General features: G+C 32.3%; 1 protein-coding gene and 1 non-coding gene across 2 annotated transcripts; both read right to left on the bottom strand.

The window, feature by feature from the left end:
- Positions 1-5,720: 5,720 nt before the first annotated feature.
- Positions 5,721-9,041, bottom strand: LOC112789892 (trihelix transcription factor ENAP2). The gene is made up of 2 exons (XM_025832023.3): positions 7,833-9,041; positions 5,721-6,150 (listed from the first exon to the last, which is right to left on the bottom strand). The coding sequence occupies exons 1-2, from the start codon at positions 8,800-8,802 to the stop codon at positions 6,137-6,139; spliced, it is 984 nt and encodes a 327-aa protein (XP_025687808.1). The 5' UTR covers positions 8,803-9,041; the 3' UTR covers positions 5,721-6,136.
- Positions 9,042-20,322: 11,281 nt separating this feature from the next.
- LOC112793010 (small nucleolar RNA R71) lies at positions 20,323-20,431 on the bottom strand. The gene has a single exon (XR_003197723.1). It is a non-coding gene; the product is annotated as a small nucleolar RNA R71 (small nucleolar RNA).
- Between the last annotated feature and the right edge of the window lie 769 nt (positions 20,432-21,200).

Raw genomic sequence — 21,200 nt, forward strand, 5'->3', positions numbered from 1 at the left:
ATTGCAGTTGCCAGGTCCAGTACAGAAGCAGAGTACAGGAGCATGGCAAACCTAGTAGCTAAGTTAATTTGGGTGAACAACCTGCTGTGTGAGCTTCAATTCTCTCCCAAGGAGCCTCCTATGTTATACTGCGACAACCAGAGTGCAGTATTGCTAGCTGCAAATCCCATTCTGCATTCGAAGTCCAAGCATTTTGAAATTGATATCCACTTTGTGAGAGATCATGTCAACAACAAGCGCATAAGGGTGAGCCACATCCCAGGAGCAGTACAGGTAGCTGACATTCTCACAAAGGCAATTCCATCCGAAGCCTTTCTGCACTTCAGAGAGAAGTTAGGTGTTACTGAAGCAGTCCAAGAACAGATCACTGAAGCAGCTCAAACACAGGCTTGCACATTGAAGAAAACAGAAGAAAAAGAAACTAGAGATGATGATGGATGCATTGACACTATGCTTGGAGCTAAGCCAGCTAAGCAAATACAAGCTGGTGTACAAGTTGCTGCTAGTCAGTTATGGTTAGTTAGTTGTTAAGCTGAACTCTCTAGAAGCTAGTTAGTTAGAGCCAGCTCACTTTTTATTATTGCTTTCCTTTATAAGATGTAAAATTTTGTTACTGTAGCCAATTTTTTACTTTCCCTTTCTTTTTCAACTCAACAATAGAATCCTTCTTCTTTTCTCTTCGATTTCTCACTCTTTGCTCCCTCTCTACTCTCTCATGCTTCTGTAACCACTTTCAAGAATCCACACCTAGGTTACTGATACCTTCATATTAATATATATGTATACATAAATAAAAAAATATTTAAAATTATTTAATAAAATAAATATATATTAAATAAAATAAAGAAATTATTAATTACATAAATAAAAAAAATTATCATAATTGATGAAGATAGATTATATGTAAAATGACATGAACAATAAAACACAAAAAAATTATTGAACAATTGTACGCTTAAAATGAAATAATTATAATAAAAAAATATATATATAACTAAAATATATTTACGTATAATTTTATATATATGTGTATATAAATAAAAAAATATTTAAAATTATCTAACAAAATAAATATATCTTACAAATAAAAAAATTATTAAACAAATAATTAATATAAACTTATACATAATTAAGGAAACTACTATAATCATTACATAAACAAATAAACAAATAACCATGCATACCCATACCCCTCCGGTCAATATCCTCCACCTCTTCCACCCTCTTAATGTTATCATGTAAATTCTCTTTTTCTCATTTGTGTTACTTATACTTTATTTTTGAATTTTTGTGTCGTATCTTTTTATGACTAATACTCTTGTATTAAGATTTTAATGATATGTTATATTGTTTATGTTAATAATCCTAGTTAAATTTAACAAATATATTTAATTGTTACATTATGAATTATAATAAAAGAAATTTAAAATTGGAACAATAAAAGAGTCTTAACATGAAATTTTTATATTAATATTAATAATAAATTATGTCAAATATTTATATACAACTATATTAGATATATAGTAAAATTTATTATCAGTATAAAATATATATTAAAATATAAATACATATTAAAAATAAATTAGATTATATATATTTATATACAAATATATATATAATGAATCATTTTAATTTATAATTAATTTTTGGTGTACATATATAATTTTTTTATTTACATTTTTTAATTTGACAAGTCATGAGAACATGATTTTAAAAATCAAACTGAACTGGTGAACTGGTGGAATTCGTTCGATTGAGAATCAATGTCCAATCGAGTTGGATTCATTATCAATATGGTTTTACTAGCTAGACAATAATTTTTATAAACAATATAAATCATGAGTTTTAAAATTGACTTAATAAAGTAAAAAAAATATTCTATTCTCAAATTACTTTCTAAACCTTAATATTAAGATAATCATCTGCACACTTAGTGAATTGAACATCCAGCCATTATTAACAGTATATGAGTAAATCGAATTAAAAGAAATAACCATCCAATTAAAAATAATGAACATAATCATCTACATATCTATTGAATTAAACATTCGACATATTTATTGTTCACATTATTTAATATCCTGTCTACTTTTTTTTTTTTTTACAAAAAACATCAACACTCGAAACCGACATCTAAAAACTGTGGAATAAGACCAAACTGGAATCTAGACAGTATTGAAAAAATGATACTGTTTATTAGGGGGGAAAAGGTATCGATACGAGATATTGAGGTAGATTTGGTAGATCGTCAAATGTAGAGGAAAGAAGAAAAACGATAATATTAACGGTCACAAAAGATAGATTTAGTGAAAAGACAGAGTCAAAAAGAATAATAACAGCGTGAGCAGTGAAAGCAACAGAAGCGATAAGGAAAAAGGGAGAAGAACCACGAAGAATGGTGTGAGAAGGAGAAGGTGAAAGACAAAAATATAAAAAAATGATGACAACAAATAATGAGAGGACGAGTCCAAAGGAAAGAAAATTTTCTTTTTTCTTTTTTCTTTTTTTTTTTTCTTGGGATAGAGAATTCAATGAGACTAGGTTCATGGAAGTATCAAAGAAAATGATGTAATTTCTTGAAATGGAGTAGGGTTAAAATTTTTATTGACATTTAGGCTAAATATTTTGGCCCATAAACAAGATTTTTTTTATTCACAAGAATTTTTTTTGTTAATATGTATTTATTTATTTGTTATTTTTATCCTAAGTTGTACCTATCTTTAAAATATTTTTGTATGATACTTATTCTTTATCCTTCTATAACATGTGATATATAATATAATAAATTTTATACATATAAATTTTGATTTTGACTTTTGATATCTAACTATTTCTTTTTGTATTTAATTCGTGTCTTAGTTATATAGGATTATGAGACTTGGTATTATACTTTTAATTTGTATATTTTTAAAATTTACATTAAAATATATTTATATTTTTTATGTTTATTTATAGTTTTATATATTATTTTATTATAATTAATTATTTTAATTAAATCATAGTTAAATAATAAACCAATAATTAGAGCAGTTTAATGATCAGTTGAATTTTTAAAACCTTGCAGGAGAGACACTTTTGCATGTCTTATTTTCCCATTGAAGGCTCTCAGTTGTTCAACGCCTCCAATTTGAAAAGCGTTGTATAGTCATCGTCTTCATTATTTGGTCATATTTTGCCATAGTATTTTTATACGAAGAGAGTGCTTTCCAATTAGCACCCTCTAGTCAGCAGCACGGGAAAAAGTGGTGCCATCACATAGTAAAACTTATATAAATAGTTTGAAGAATTTAACTTCATATGTATTAACAATACAAAATATTTTATATAATTAATTAATTATAATTATTTTTTCAAATAATTATTTATACAGTTAATATAAAAAGTATTTAATTAATTTTGTTAATATATCATGATGTGATTGGATACACTGCAAAATCACTTTACATATATCGTACATCAAAATTAATTTTATAGTGTAAAAAAATAACATTTTAGTAATAGTTTTAAAAACAATATGGTATAAAATAATTACTAAAGTCAATTGACAATTCAACTGGTAAGTAGGAGTATTTATGTATCGGATCTGATCCGTATATTTGCGGTGTTTATTAGAATTCGATTAAAAAATTATGGATATAGATCTAATACGCACACTAATAGAAAGGATTGTGGATTTTGTGTAGCTATCTACATATCTGTGTATCCGCAAAACTAAATAAATAAATAAATAAATATTCTTTTTATGTTTTATTTTAACTAATAATTATCATATATATTGTATTATTTTAATTTATTATTTAAGAAAAATATTTTTAATATTATTTTAGAATAAATAATGTATTTAAAAGAATAGAAAAAATGAATTTTATTAATATTTTTTAATAAAATAAGTTTTTAAAAATATTTTTGTATTATACGGATATATCCGATATTCGATCCGATCCGCAAATGTGCGGATCAGATCCAAGTTTAAAAACTGCAGATATTAGATCCAATCCGATTAGATAATTTTAGTGCGAATCGAATCGAAATTTTGACCATATCCAATTTGATCCGATCCACGTTTACCCCTACTAATAAATATCATATGAATTAATCCACGGTGACACCTAGATAAATAATTCAAAAAAAATTAATAATAAATTTTAGAAACAATGATACATACTAATGTACTATACTTTAATTTGTATTTAATTGATCTTTATTTTATTTTTTAATGTTTGGATAATATTTTAAATATTATATTTTAATCACAATTTTAAACATGTTATTTTAATTTTAAAGAAATTTAAATGAATTTAATGCATGTTGTTATATTGTTAAATTTGAGACACAACATATTGAAAAGATAATAATATTTGATTTTAGTGTGTAAATAAAATGAATCTACCAACAATTCCTAATGTAAATCCTTTTCTTTTGATTATGAAGTATTGATACTTGATTATTAAGATTTTGAATTGTGTACAATTTAGTTATATTTCTCTAATTACGGAAATAAGATACGGCTTAACTAATAGTATTGTTAACGCTCATTTCTAGGGATGGCAACGGGACGGGTAGGAATGAGTTTTTGCTCTATCCGACCCTGCTCCGTCGTACAACAATCCGCATAAAACCCGCCCACTTTTATTTACGGGTAGTAAAATGTTGAACCCTAATCCGTCCGTACGGGTACCCGTCCCGCCCCTATAATTATTAAAACCCAATAAATAAAATTAAATTTCAAAATTTATATAACTATCATCACATAAATAACATAAATTAAAGTAAAAATTTAAATATGATAAATATTATTAATCATTTACTAATTATTTTACATATATTATACATATTATATATTAAAATTATATATAAAGCGGGGCGGATAGGGGCGGGTCTTACCTAAACCTGATCCCGTCCCGCCCCTTCCAAGAACCCGCCCTGCTAAAAATCTGCCTCGGTGTGGGACGGGTAATTACCCGTCCCGAGCGGGTTGGGGCAGAGTGGGTACCTGCGAGTTCGGATGGTATTGCCATCCCTACTCACATCGCTTATTCCATTAACTATTCGTGTCAAATGTAATATTAAGATAACATTAAACCCGTTTAAAACTTTTTAGGATAGAAACAAAATGTTTAAAATTTTAAGTATCAAATTAAAATTTAACCTAAATATTAGAAATCAAAATAGTATTTCTCTATGCACTAACAGTGTAAAACATTTTACATCGTCGTTCAATCACATCTATTTTTTTGAATCATCATTCATGGATTAATATAACATTAATATAAGAAGTAATCATTTTTTTCTCATATGACATTAAAGAATTGAATGCAAATATAAAACTATTATTCACTACCAATATATTAAAATTAAATTAAAAATTAATATATTATAATTAAAATATCTAGTGATAGCACATATTAACGTTAGTAATTAATAAAAAATTATAGTAAATATATTAAGTTATTTTTTAAATACATTGGTTATGTATTTGTTAAAATAAAATTAACATATAATAATTAAAGTGTCCAGTCATAGCACACATTAACGTTAATAATTATAAAAATTAACAGTATATATTATTTTTTAACACATTTGTTATGTATATTAAGTTATTTTTTAATTCATATATTCTCTTGTTTTCTATACATAAATTCATTTATTTTACTAATTAATACCATATTTTCTAATTGATCTTAAAAACAAAAAAAAGAGAAGAAAGAGGAGCCATATAGTACCAGTATAAAACCAATCATTTAAATCATCCAATAGATCTTCGTTCATTCATCTTTTGGAGTTTCTAATGACGATAAAAGCAATAATTTTACTTCACAAAACAAATACTTCATCCTTCTCAAAATAAAGTTTTTTTTTATTTTTCAATTTATTAAAAAATTAATATACTTAGACAATTCCTTTATCTAAATATATTAATTTCTCAACATATCTAACAAATAAAAATTATTTATTTTGAGAGGGAAATAAGTATATAGGTACACCAAACCTGAATTTCGCTTATTTTTGCTCCAATAAAAGGTTAGAGAGAGAGAGAGAGAGAGAGAGAGAGAGGGGGGGGGGTTGTTTTGTTTATGTGAGACACGTCCAAATATAAAAACATATCTATATTTCAAGTATCCTCTGCCACCGCTTGCTATGAGAAACTGTCTGCATAATAACAAGCAAAACAAAAAAGGTTAAAAAATCCATGAAAAAAAAAATAGCGGAAACCATTCAACCAATATATTGCAATAATTCATTCAAGTTAAGGTCCATTAGATGCAAGCAGATAAAAAAAATAAAAAAAGAAGGTTTTTTGAAATTGCCCAACTAGTGATTAGTGAATGCCATATTTCACGATCGAATCAATGCACAGAAAGATACCACCAAGTGTGAAACAAGAGTGAATCAAAGAAAACTCCTTTCATAATTAAAGTTTACAAGAAAGTTTTTTCAAGACGTATTTGAATCAATTTATAACTACCATAAGTGCATCATTTGCTAGACAATTAGAAGATAAGGGCATAAATATGCGAGAGGACACGAACTGGATGCATGGTAAAAATACACGCATAAATAAACTTGGTATCATTGGATTTTTTTATTTTAATAAGACCTACTACATCACATCGCAGGATCACTTAAGCTGTCAGCTATGTGTTCTAGTACAACAAACTACATCATAGATTGTAATACAGGCAGATGCATGGCACTTTATTTTATCTTAGTTTATGTTGTTTTGTCCAGAAGCTTGATTGGAGAAAGAGTTACCTAGTAACTTGCAATGTGCTGTTAGTCTGTTACACAAATTAGGACACGGTGTTCGGAAACAAGAATGAACTATATCACACTTATGAGAAAACATTGTGATTTCAATGTGAATGAATCTAGGCAATGTTTTTTGACCATACGCAACAAAGAAAACACACGTTCATATTTTAACAAACTCTTATGTCAATCAGACAGCACACTTAGCAGCATCAAGACCAGCTATCATAAGTCCGATCTTAGATTTTAGAATAATGATAATTATCAGTTTAGAAATGCTTTTTAATTGGTTAAATTATGTGGAGCTACATCATAATCTCTATCTTCAATGAAATCAACCGAGGTTAATCAACCATCAAAAAGCTTTTAAAAATATAACGAAGTAGGATAGCAAAGATCAACAAGGAGCAATCGCTATGATCTGGAATCACAAAATTGCTACCTTTTATTTCAAATAATTCAATATCAGATGCCAAAAACTGATATGTACTAAGTGACAACTGATAATAAATCGGGAAATATAGGGGAAAAAAGCATTCTAGAAAGTGAGCAGAAAAACGAGTTTTACAGCACAAAGCGGCACTCTTGCTGACAAATAGAAGGGCCACTTCAAACCAAAATAGAGGTAACTTTGGTTTATGAGAATAAAACATACAAATTGGGAACCAACATGCTCCTTTCTTGAAACAAAGGGAAAAATATATAAGGGAAAAAATACAACAGAGTAACAGAAAAAAACACACAACTTTCAAACAAACAATTTACAGACGACAAGGAGTCACGTAACCTCTAAACATCAGTTCAGTAAATCAATTCCCATTTCCCAATAATATAATAGTTCTCATGTTCTTTGTTTCACTTTCACAAGTACAGTACTAGTAAGTAAACCGCATAACATATAGTAATTAATGAACAAATCTCTTTTTCCATGAATGTCATCATCACTTGTAATAGTCCAAACAAAGCATGATTAGTTTCCGTTATTCTCAGCAAAACCATACTTATACACCAAACTCGAGACTCACAAGCACTAGATTACAGCATCAACTGAAAAAAAAAAAAATATGGCCAAACAAAATTACCAGAAGTGCGTTTTGCGCGTTTGATTTTCTGAAACTGAACCTGCGTCTCCATGAAAAGCTGCATCCTTTGGTACTCCAAATCTTTTGCAAATTGCATCCTCTGCTTCTCCAACTCCACCATCTGCCTCTGCTTCGAAGCTTCAACTCTCTCATATATCTCTCCGAACTTCTCAATCGCCTGAGCAAGTTCCCTATACCCAACTTCCCAGCATTTCATCTCAATTTCCCCCGTCTTCCTCCGTCTTCCACCACCATCGCCGCCGTCGCTGCTGGACCTCCAGCCATCGGAATCTCCACTCTTGGCTTCTGCTGCAGCAGCCGCTGCGGCTGCGAAGGCTGAGAAATTCCGCCGGAAGTAGGAATCTTCCCGGTTAGCCGGCGCCGTCGTCGGAACCGCCGCCGTACGTTTCTGAGTTCCGGATCGGGGACCTACGGGGTGAGAGACTATCCACGCCGGCGGCGGAAGCAGTGAGAGTTTGGCGGCGGAGGGAGGGGTTCCCCGGCCGGAAGCCGGCGGCGAGAGTTTTTTGACCGGAAAAGTATCTCCGATCAGGTTGTCGAGGCGGGAGAAGAAAGGCCAGGGGCTCTGGTAACTGCCGCCGGATTCGGAAACCCTAGCCTTCTCGATCTTGTACTTCTTCTTCAGCGTGTCGATTCGGTTTTTGCACTGAACATCGGTCCGGCGAGTTCGCTTGGTTGTGGTAGTGGACGTTCCACCTAGGACGGCGCCGCCGTCTCCGGCGTGGAGTTCGTTGACGGCATCGGCGACCTCCTGCCAGTGCTTCTGACGGAGGTTACCACGGTTGAGTTCAAGGTAACGGTCGCCCCAGGCGTCGATGAGGGTGAAGGTGGCTTCCTCGTTCCAGCAGTCTTCGCGGCCGGGGAACGGAGACGACGACGTCGGAGGCGGGCGCGGAGGAGCGGCGGTTGCGGAGGTGGTGGGCGACGGAGCGCCGGCCACGGAGTCCATAAGGACGGCGGTTATGTTTTTTAACTTTTATGTCTTTTTTTTTTTTTTTGTGGGCAGGCAGAGCACGGGCGGATACAAAAGCGAAGGTAAGGCGTTTTCTAGTTTTCTTAACTGAGGAAGGAACTCTTTCTTTCTGTGTTATGTATGGGGTTTTTTTTGTGCGGCAACGAGTACGACGATAGTCGTTTACCGTGCGTGAAAACACATTCTTGTTCTCTGTTTTCGCTCTTTTTCTTTTTTTCCTTAATTTGTTTTAGGTTTTTTTTTGTTTACGTTTTAGGTTAATTTTGGCAAAAGCAATATAGTTTTTCTGTATGTGTGTTGGCCCATTGGGCAAAGTACAAGATCGGTTTTGTGATTATGGGTCTTGAAGACTTCAACTATTTGGGTCTTTAGTCTTTTTGCCTTCTTACTGGCAACAGCCAACGGAAAATATACTTGTCAACTGATATATTCATTAGAAAACAAAAGAAACATTTCACATTAAGGAGATTTTATGGTTTAGATGTTGATTTTTATTAGCACAGAGCATATTCTATGTCACATGCCACTATTGACTTGCTGAAAATAATGATCAGCCCTTTTCTGTTGTCTTGGGCCAATCACGAAAATTTGCTCTTGGGCTTTTTAGACTGCTGGAAATCCTTTTTGGGGTGAGGGTGTAGATGAGTTTTTGTTAAGACTTCTAGTCTTGCAATACAAGAAAAAAAAATTTTAATAAACATTTAGAATGAGAAAACCAACTTGAATTGGTTTAATGGTTAGTTTCCTAGTTCACGTAAGTAAATGTGGGGAATTCGAATCCTAATTTATTCATACAACAATTCACGGATTAATTTTTGACTTATCAGATTGAGAAATATTGTGAAAAAAATAGGTAGAGTAGGATAGAGTTTGGATTCAACCTTAATTAGGTTGAGAATTTATATAAACTGAGTTAAAATAATTTAAATTAGAACTAACTTTTATGTAAAAAACAAAAATGATCTTTTCTTAGAGCATCTCTAATATTTGGTATTAATTTCATTTTATTTTGAGTCCTACAAGATATCACATAAGTATTTGTGAGACCATATATCATAAAATTTAATTTGAAACTTAATGTAAAATTTGTCACTCCAATATTTGATTTTATTTCAATTAAAATTTTAAATTATTTTTAATTATTTCAAATAATTTTAATTAAATTATAAAATTAATAATTATATACCACATTTAAAAGATATTACACACTAATAAAAATAAATTTTAAAATATTACCTAATTAAGCATAACAACATTAATTTTGGATTATCGGATTTAAAAAAATTGCAATAAAAAATTAAAATTTTGTGAACATAAATATTGAGAATTTTATGTATTTAGATCGGGAGAAAAATTAAAATTTTGTAAATAATTAAAAAAATTACATTAAATTAATTTGGATATATATTTTTACCAAATTGATAAAAAGATAATAAAAAATAGAATAATAAAATGCAAAGTATAATTGAGTACATCTAATTTATTTGACTAAATTTTAATTGAGTTTTTGTTACAATATTAGAATAAAACAACGTTACAATAACAATGCTACAGTAATACTGTGTTCATTTAATAATGAGTTTATAGAAGTAGTAGCTTTTCACTCTTTTTTTTTTAAAATGATACGGTATCTTCTTACTAATATCAGTATCATTTCGTAAATGGTATCCAATATAAATTTCAATTTTAAATCTTTAGTGATACTCAAAATTAATCGCATTAAAATTGCTTTTAGTAGTTAAGGATCTTTTGCATTTAGTAAGAGATTTTTAGTTTAACGTCCACTTGAAATATATTTTTGTATAAATATATAACATATAAATATAAAACGGGTTGATCGAATATGATTGAAACTCAATTCACACCCTATCCTATCCATTGCAGATCGAATTGACAATCCTATCTGACTGAATTAGATCGAATTAAATACTCGCAGATAGAGTGCATATTTACCACCCTACCATATTTTTATTTTTATGCCACATACTGTAAGTTGTTTTATTTTTCAAAAACAATTTATTAATGCTGATTTTAAAAGATAGATTTTTTCAAGTGTAAAAATTATATTTAGTAAATTAAATAAAATTGATTTTTAATAAACATAATTATAATAATTATGTTTGATAAAATTACTTTTAAATTTTAAAATAATCTTAATAGATATAAATATGATAACGAATAAAATTAAATATTGATATTTATTAATATACAACATTCTATTAAATTAAATTTTATCATTTTAATATGTATAAGTTAGCTTTGAAAAATATCTTCTTATTTTCATTATTTTGTTCCAATTTTATTTCTCATAGCTTTAGATATAATCAAACTAGTCAACGAACTAGGTTGCTAAATCAATAGTTTAACCAATTAATTGAAGGAAAATTATAATATACAAATCAATGAGCATACAGAGATTCATTTATTCTTTTTGCGTTAGTTTCTGAGAGACACGTGGTTAAGGTATCGAGGTAGAGGGAGGCGGCGTGACAGGTTTGTTGCATAGAAATTTTTCATGTTTGATGGTTGGCTTGCAGCAGCTGTAACGGCGCCAGACATAACGTCCGTGCAAACGTAACGGTCGGTTGGACTGGACTTCATATTCCCCAAAAATAGACCCATTAATACGCTTTGTTGTCATTGTTTTCTCCTTGTTATGAGTGGAGAGAAAAATAAATTATCGTAATCCAAAAAAAAGTAGTCGAGAAAAAAAATAAACGAGTGAAAAAAACGCAAAAGGAAAACGGACCAAAAAAAATTGTCCCTACAGTAAAATTGCTACACCAATGGAGTTATGATAAGTTTACTACATGCAGCTGCATTTGTTGGTTTTGACTAGAGTATTAATGTGATTTTTGGGTCTTAACAATGAAAAATATTCAATGAAAATAAAAAGAAAAATAGAATACAATAAAATAAAATTCAATGGAAATAAAATAGAAAATTAAAAGTATGCATGAATGCTGTGAAGCACACTTAATTGTTGAGGTGAAACCAAAAACCAAAGAGAGAAAAAGTAAAATGAAAAAAAAAAGGAAGAGAAATGAACATATATTATGTCATCTTGCTTTCTTTGTCTACCTTTTAAGTTAAACCCATGAAAAAATACAACAATATAGAAAAAGATATTGTCGAAGTTCAAAATAAAGTAGCTTCAAATGATTCAAGGAAATATTTTGATTGAATTGTTTAGTCATTTTGGAAATAATGCTAAATATAGTATTATACAAGTATTTTATAATATATAAATTAATGAATAATTATTGTCTTATCAACATCTTAAATTTAAGAAGTACTTATAGTTTTTTAGAATTTAATACATTGTATTTATAGTGCAAAGGAAATAAATATACACAAACGTATAAGTGTTAATTTTATTGCTATCAAGGATGGGCGATTGGTTAAGAAAGAAATGATGAATTAGGAAATTTAAAGTTACAATAAATTATAGACAAAACATAATTTTTATGATTACAATTGAATAGCCAAGCATTGATACCTCTATCTTATATAAAAAAACATGATAGTAGTTAGAGCAAGGGTTAAGTATGATTGTGAACCCGATGGTTATAGGGAAAAATGTTTTTCATCGTGATCTTTTTCTTAAATACTACATCGTAATTAACGTTAAAAGCAGTGCTATGATCGTCCAGGGGACGATTTTGTCCTTACTTCGATATCAGTATCGCCGGAGCCGTCGGCCGCACCCCGAAGCACGTTGCACTCGCCACGAATTGTGCCCAAGCCGTGCCGCGAGTCGCGGGCTTGTTGTCACGACGCACCTCGCCCGTTGTGGTTTGGTTCATTGTCATTGTCGGGGAGGTGGTGGTAGGGGCAGTGGCGGAACCAGAAATTTTATAAGAGGGGGGCCAATTAAATATAAAATATAACAAAAAATTAACAAAATATGATTTGTAGCATATATATCAAAAAAGTAATTATATTATATAAAAGTCAATGTTTAACTACATACTAAAACTTTATGGTCCAAACTTTATGTATGCTCTACGAATTTCATCTTGTTGATTGATAGGATAATTCCAAATTTGCGGACGCTTTCCGGGATCACGCATCAATGTATCAATATTAACTTGATCTATTTCAGTCCTTGCTATTTTGGAAGCAGGGGGTTGAATATCTTGCTCAACAAGTTGTGTCACAGGTTGTTCAATAATATTTTGAACATTACTCAAAGAATCTGAAGCTGAATTTTGTTCATCATATATTCTCTCTTTTCTCTTGAAAAATGAGTGAATTGTTTTCATCTTTGACATTTTTAACTTAACTTGAACTATCTAACAAAAAAAAAATAAAAATAATTGCATATATATTATTTTCTTAAAAAAAAATATTAAACCTATTGAGCAATAACAAATAATTTTAGAAACACAAATATATAATAACCAAAAATAAAGTTATTGATTTACCTGATTATTTTTTGTTCCAAGTCTCACAAAAAAATAATTCTATTGAGTTTTGTCCTCACTTCAATCTTTGAACACTGTCCATTATAAAAAAAATAAATTAATTATTTTAAATAAATAATGTAAATAATACTTGACATTGTCATTAACTTAAAAAAAATTGAAATATACCTCTTTGAATCTTTGTTGTGCATTCAATGGTTAATATTTTGTTGTTCACTTCTCTTCAATGGTTTTTCTTCATATGTCTTGTTTTGGTATGGAAAGAAAATTAAAATGAGAAGAGTAGAAGACCAAAAGTTTGGGAATCACTAAAAGAGAGAGAAAAGTGACGCTATGCCTATGATAGTTTGAAATAAATATTTAAAAAATGTACTAGGGTTACTTTAATTAATAGTATGGGCTTGGGCTAGTATAATAGAACCATTTTTATTAATTATTAGAATGAGCTATTTGTTAACAAGAACAACAATAATTCAAATATCCAATACATAGTGCAGTTTTTAGTTATTTTAATTTATAAAATTTTGTAACTTATATTTTTTTTAATATTATATATAAAAAAATTTAATATTATTAATTATTACTATTTACTATTTTTTTTAAAAAAATTTGGGGGGGACCATGGCCACCTTAGGTCCCCCCGTGGATCCGCCACTGGGTAGGGGGGAGCAGTCGTGTTCCTCCCGTCCTCCAGTAGTGTCTCTTTCTCAGATAGTAGCTTTTAAACCATCCACAAAGCAGCTGAGTAACATTACAGGAATGCCGGATACGAACAAAGTGTGAAAAAACTTCATGTGTGTTTTCTTCCTTCTTCTGACTCTTGTGCAAAATCTGCAATCAAGGTTTCTAGAGGGGGCAAAACTTTCAGGTCAATCGAATGGTGGTCACAAGTAACTCATCTGAGTGTCGATGAATGTTCTGGATAATTAGGGTTACGGATTTTTGGTATCTTGTAATTGAAGATGAATTTGGGGGGTTATTGGTTATTATAACTGGATCTGAGGTTTGCTCATTCATGAAGAAGGATATTAGTTCTAGGGGTGTAATCGGTTCGGTTTGCTTCGGTATTGGACCGAAAAACAACTGAACTGGCCTGTATGGTTCTGAAGTAATGGCAACCATTTGGGTTACTGCTTTATGGACAACCGAACCGAATAGAAACGACAGCAGATCGATTTGGTCAGTTATTTCAGTTTTTTAAAGCCTAATAATCATAACTTAAGTCACCATAAAATGAAGTTTAAAACCCTGAATGACTTAAAATAAGAAGAGTATATGACATCTGAATTCAATACAATTTCAACTTGACCCAACAGTTAAACATACGAACGAAGACAGTTAGAAATGGCTAACAAACAAAAAAAAAACTAACACACTTTGAAACACATTTCTGATTCGGTTCGGTCTTGATGGAGCCAATGGAGAACCGAACCGAACTGATCGGTTTAAGTAGGAAAAAATGAAAGAAAGCAATTTTTCCAGTTTATCAATCAGCTGTTGTAAACCTTGGTACGATTTTGCAGTAAATTTCTAATCGGTTCGGTTACTTACACCCTTAACAGAAGATATGAAGATAACAAAATTGAAATTGAAGAGTAGTGTGTGTTTTATGATATTTTTAAGTACATATAAATTAGTTTAATTAAGACGGAGCAGAAGATCGGGTATATAAAATTATAAGTCATGTTATTATCGGTACTACCGTTTGCGGTAAAGGAAAAGGGTTACCCCTAATTGTGAAAACCAAACCGGATCGGCGGATCCGACCGGAAGAACGGTGAACCCGGCCATGAACTGGCTAGGTTTGTGCCTTGGACCGTTTAAGGACGGTAACCGCCATGAACCAGGTGGACTCTATGGTGGACTCTATGGTGTTCCATGGCACGCATCCCAATCTGTGATCTAGCCCCATTCATATACGTTCACACCAGGAAAAAAGCTTGCTTTCATTTCCTTGTTTCATGGGAAAATAATGTATATTGATATTGGATAAATACGAGTAAAATATAAATACAACCGGAAACGAATTTTTTAGTAAAATCGCATTTTCATGGTTAAACAATTGTTGAAGGGTATCTTGGAAGAGATTAATTGAGGTATTAAGGTAACTGATCTGGATGCACCAATCAATAAATTCCTCGTTATGCATGCCAAGCCTTATTCATGTTAATGTGCATGCAACACGTGTAACTGAAACATGTAAACTTAACGGCATGGCACTGGGAAACACTTCACACATGCATAAACCTAATTAGTATACTATTAAAGGCCAAAGCAATTGAGGATGCGAGTGAAACTACAAGACATATGTTAGCCTCAAACCGTGTTTATTAAAAGGGAATTAAAAATGTGTTACATTATATTGAGAAACAGTTTTTTTCCTTTTATATGAAATAGTAGCAGGAGAAAAAGTATACTTGTACAAACCATGATATAAATATGCCAATGAGTAACTGTTACATTCACGATGAAGGAAGACTTGTTGCTTGTAACAGAGTCGACCAAAGACAGTGATGGTCGTCGGATACTAGTTGCATAGCTTCCATAGACTGTTGCTAGACACATTGGTAGAGCGGCAATTATGCAAGTCGCCCCGGCCTTCCTGAATGTGAAATTGGCCATGGAGTGCAACAGGGGAGGGAGCGCTCGTTGTTGGCGTCTTAGAAGCTTGATAAAATGTTTGCCAATTTCACCCAATCCCATAATTGGATTCGCTTATGACCAAAGACAGCGGGGAATTTTTCTCTGCATCGTGTGGGAGGGTTGGTTTTAGCCATTTTTGTTGCCCTATAAAGGTTTTCCATGTTGAATTGGTGTATGGGTTGTGACGTGATTCGGGTCTAACCCTTGTTGTGATTTCACCTTGGTTTCAAGGAGGAGCCTGGTATTTATAGAAGAAAGGGTGAGTTGGCCTTGGGGGATTCTAACAATGTATCCCTGAAAAATTGATTACCCCTTGCGACATCGTTTATACTTTGGTCGGGGGCTCTTTACTTTCCCGCCAAGTCCCAACCATCCACCATGTGCGCAAGCATGATGGGACAAAGTGATTGACAGGACTGAGCGGATAATTTATACGCTTTTTGGCATTGTTTTTAGGTAGTTTTTAGTATGATTTAGTTAGTTTTTAGTATATAATTATTAGTTTTTATGCAAAAATCACATTTCTGGACTTTACTATGAGTTTGTGTGTTTTTCTGTGATTTCAGGTATTTTCTGGCTGAAATTGAGGGACCTGAGCAAAAATCTGATTCAGAGGTTGAAAAAGGACTGAAGATGCTGTTGGATTCTGACCTCCCTACACTCGAAGTGGATTTTCTGGAGCTATTGAAGCATAATTGGTGAGCTCTCAATTGCGTTGGAAAGTAGACATCTTGGGCTTTCCAGAAATATATAATAATTCATACTTTTCCTGAGATTTGATGGTCCAAATTGGCATCCAAACACCGGTCAGAGACCCTTTTCTGGTGTTAAACGCCAGAACTGGCATAAAAGCTTGAGTTAAACGCCCAAACTGGTACCAGAGCTAGCGTTTAACTCCAAGAGAAGCCTATGCACGTGAAAGCTTCAATGCTCAGCCCAAGCACACACCAAATGGGCCCCGAAAGTGGATTTCTGCATCATTTACTTATTTCTGTAATCCCTAGGTTACTAGTTCACTATAAATAGGACCTCTTACTATTGTATTTTCATCTTTTGATCATCTTTGATCTTGGGATCAGGTCTTTGAACCCTTTTTCGATTGTTCATGTTATCTGGGAGGCATGGCCGTTCGGCCATGCCTAGACCTTGTTCTTATGAATTTTCAACGGTGAAGTTTCTACACATCATAGATTAAGGTGTAGAGCTCTGCTGTTCCTCATGAATTAATGCAATTACTACTATTTTCTATTCAATTCGAGCTTATTCTTGTTCCAAGATATCCATTCGCACTTCAACATGATGAATGTGATGATCAAGTGACTCATTACCATTCTCACTTATGAACGCGTGCCTGACAACCACTTCCGTTCTACCTGAAAACAAGCTTGAATGCATACCTCTTGGCCTCCTGGTCCACGACGCATGGTTGCCTCTCCTGACAACAGAGCCTTCCATTCCGTGAGATCAGAGTCTTTGTGGTATAAGCTAGAATCAATTGGCAGTATTCTTGAGATCCGGAAAGTCTAAACCTTGTCTGTGGTATTCTGAGTATGATCTGGGATGGGATGACTGTGACGAGCTTTAAACTCGCGACTGTTGGGCGCAGTGACAGTGCGCAAAAAGATCAATAGATCTTATTCCGATACGATCGAAAATCGACAGATGATTAGCCTTACGTAACCCGTAGCCGGACCATTTTCACTGAGAGGACGGACGGTAGCCATTGACAACGATGATCCCCCAACATACAGCTTGCCATGGAAGGGAGTACGCAAGATTGGATGAGGACAATAGGAAAGCAAAGGTTCAGAGGGAACAAAGCATCTTCATACGCTTATCTGAAATTCCCACTAATGAATTACATAAGTATATCTATCTTATTTTATGTCTTATTCATCTTTTAATTCTCAAAACCCTATAACCATTTGAATCTACCTGACTGAGATTTACAAGGTGACCATAGCTTACTTCAAGCTGACAATCTCCATGGGATCGACCCTTACTCACGTAAGGTATTACTTGGACGACCCAGTGCACTTGCTGGTCAGCTGCGCGGAGTTGTGAAAAAAGTGTGCGTATCACGATTTCGTGTACCAAGTTTTTGGCGCTGTTGCTGGGGATTGTTTGAGTTTGGACAACTGAAGGTTCATCTTGTTGCTTAGATTATGTATTTTTCTTTTTATTTTCTCCTTCAGAATTTTTAAGAATGAATTCTAGAGTTTCAGATGATGCTTTTATCATCACAGGAGCTAGTTGATTCCCATCAATTTGGCTGTTGTATGTAATGTCCTGCTGAAGCTTGGTTATCCAAGTCTAATCTTTTTAGACTGAAGTTTTAGACTAACATTGCATGATTCCTGGAATTCTTATTAAAAATTTTGAGTTTCTTATTTTCTTTTTCAAAATAATTTTTGAAAAAAGAAAAAAAATAATACAAAAAAATCATAAAATCATAAAATCAAAAATATTTTGTGCTTCTTGTTGAGTCTAGTGTCAATTTTTAAGTTTGGGGTCAATTGCATGTTTTTGTTTTTCTTGCAAATTTTCAAAAACTCATGTATTGTGTTCTTCATGATCTTCAAGTTGTTCTTGATGATTTTCTTTGTCTGATCTTTAAATTCTCTTGTTTTGTGTCTTTTGTTGTTTCTCATGTGCATTCTCAATTTGTTAATGTCTCTAGTATGAAAATTTCTAAGTTTGGTGTCTGGCATGTCTTTCTTTTCTTATAAATTTTTTTCAAAAAAAAATATGTTCTTGATGTTCATCTTGACATTCAAAGTGTTCTTGCATGCATTGTTTATTTGATCTTAGTTTTTCATGATTAGTTTCATTTTGTTATTTTTCTCTCACATCATTAAAAATTCAAAAAAAAATTCAAAATTATGTCTTTTCAAGTCAATAATACAGAGAATTGAAGATTTAGAACATACAGCAGAGGAATCACAAAGAAAAAGCTGGGCGTTCAAAATGCCCAGTGCAGAAGGAATTCTGGCGTTTAAACGCCAGCCAGGGTACCTAGCTGGGTGTTTAACTCCCAAGGAGGTAGACAAGTGGGCGTTAAACGCCAGAATGGATACCATTCTGGGCTTTTAACGCCAGGATAGCACCAAGGAGGTAGTTTTGTTTTCAATTCAAATATTTTTCAATTTTTCAAGTTTTAAAACTAATCTTTCAAAATGTTATCTTTTTCATATCCTCTCTTATCAATCATATCTTTTTCAAAATCAAATCTTTTTCCTTTTTGTTTTAATATTTTCGAAAATCCTTGCTAACAATTAATGTTGTGATTCAAAAATTTTAAGTTTGTTACTTTCTTGTTAAGAAAGGTTCAATATTTGAATTTTAGAATCATATCTTTTAATTTCTTGTTAGTCAAGTCATCAATTTTAAAAATCAAATCTTTTTCAACCATATCTTTTTAATCATATCTTTTTAAAAATCAAATTTTCTTCAATCATATCTTTTCAATCATATCTTTTTAAAATAAAATCTTTTTCAATCATATCTCTTTTAATTCTAACTCCTTATCCTTTCAAAATTATTTCCAAATATTTTTCAACTAATCACTATTTCTTATCTTTTTCAAAACCACCTAACCATTTTTCCACTTACAATTTTCGAAAATCACTAACCACTTTTTCAAAAATCTTTTTAATTAACCAATTATTTTAATTTTAATATTCGAATTTCTTCTCCCTCCCATCTCTTTCTATTTAATCACTAACACTCATCCTCCTTTGATAATTCGGACCCCCTCTCTCTATAAGTTCGAATTCCTCTCTCTACCTCATCCTTCTATTCTTCTTTTCCTCTAACACATCAAGGAATCTCTATACTGTGACATAGAGAATTCTATACATTCTTTGTTTTCTTCTCTTTCATATGAGTAGGAACAAAGATAAAGGCATTCTTGTTGAAGCTGATCCTGAACCTGAAAGGACTCTGAAAAAGGAAGCTAAGAGAAGTTAAAGCACAACTCTCTGGAGAGGACCTGACAGAAATTTTTGAAAAAGAAGAAGACATGGCAGCCGAAAATAACAACAATGCCAACAATGTAAGGAAGGTGCTTGGTGACTTTACTACACCAACTCCCAACTTCTATGGGAGAAGCATCTCTATTCCTGCCATTGAAGCAAACAACTTTGAGCTTAAGCCTCAATTAGTTTCTCTGATGCATCAGAATTGCAAGTTTCATGGACTTCCATTGGAAGATCCTCATCAGTTCTTGGCTGAATTCTTGTAAATCTGTGACATTGTTAAGACCAATGGAGTTGATCCCGAGGTCTACAGACTCATACTTTTCCCTTTCGTTGTACGAGATAGAGCTAGTATATGGTTGAACTCATAACCTAGAGACAGCCTGAACTCTTGGGAAAAGTTGGTCAATGCCTTCTTAGCTAAATTCTTTCCACCTCAAAAGATGAGTAAGGTTAGAGTGGAAGTTCAAACCTTCAAACAGAAGGAAGGTGAATCCCTCTATGAAGCTTGGGAAAGATATAAGCAATTGATCAGAAGGTGTCCTTCAGACATGCTTTCAGAATGGAGCATCATAGGTATCTTCTATGATGGTGTGTCTAAGTTATTTAATATGTCATTGGACCATTCTGCAGGCGGATCTATTCATCTCAAGAAAATGCTTGCAGAAGCCCAGGAACTCATTGAAATGGTTGCAAATAACCAGTTCATATACACTTCTAAAAGAAATCCTGTGAACAATGAGACAACTCAGAAGAAAGGAGTTCTTGAGATTGATACTCTGAATGCTATATTGGCTCAGAACAAAATATTGACTTAGCAAGTCAATATGATTTCTCAGAATCTGACTGGATTGTAAGCTGTATCTGACAGTGCTAAAGAAGCCTCCTCTGAAGGAGAAGCTTATGACCCTGAAAATTCTGCAATGGAAGAGGTGAATTACATGGGAGAACCCTATGGAAACACCTACAATTTTTCATGGAGGAATCACCCAAATTTCTCATGGAAGGATCAACAGAAGCCTCAACAAGGCTTCAACAATAATAATGGTGGAAGAAATAGGTTTAACAATAGCAAGCCTTTCCCATCATCTTTTCAGCAACAGACAGAGAACTCTGAGTAGAGTCGTTCTGGTTTAGCAACCATAGTCTCTGATCTATCTAAGACCACACTAAGTTTCATGAATGAAACAAGATCCTCTATTAGAAATTTGGAGGCACAAGTGGGTCGGCTGAATAAAAAGGTTACTGAAACTCCTCCTAGCACTCTCCAAAGCAACACAGAAGAAAATCCAAAGAGAGAGTGCAAGGCCATAACCATGACCAACAT

This window comes from Arachis hypogaea, chromosome 3 (genome assembly GCF_003086295.3).
Source record: "Arachis hypogaea cultivar Tifrunner chromosome 3, arahy.Tifrunner.gnm2.J5K5, whole genome shotgun sequence".
Taxonomy (NCBI): Eukaryota; Viridiplantae; Streptophyta; class Magnoliopsida; order Fabales; family Fabaceae; genus Arachis; species Arachis hypogaea.

Bases quoted from the DNA above. Each gene is read 5' to 3' on its own strand.
- LOC112789892 (XM_025832023.3), bottom strand. From the start codon at position 8,802: ATGGACTCCGTGGCCGGCGCTCCGTCGCCCACCACCTCCGCAACCGCC.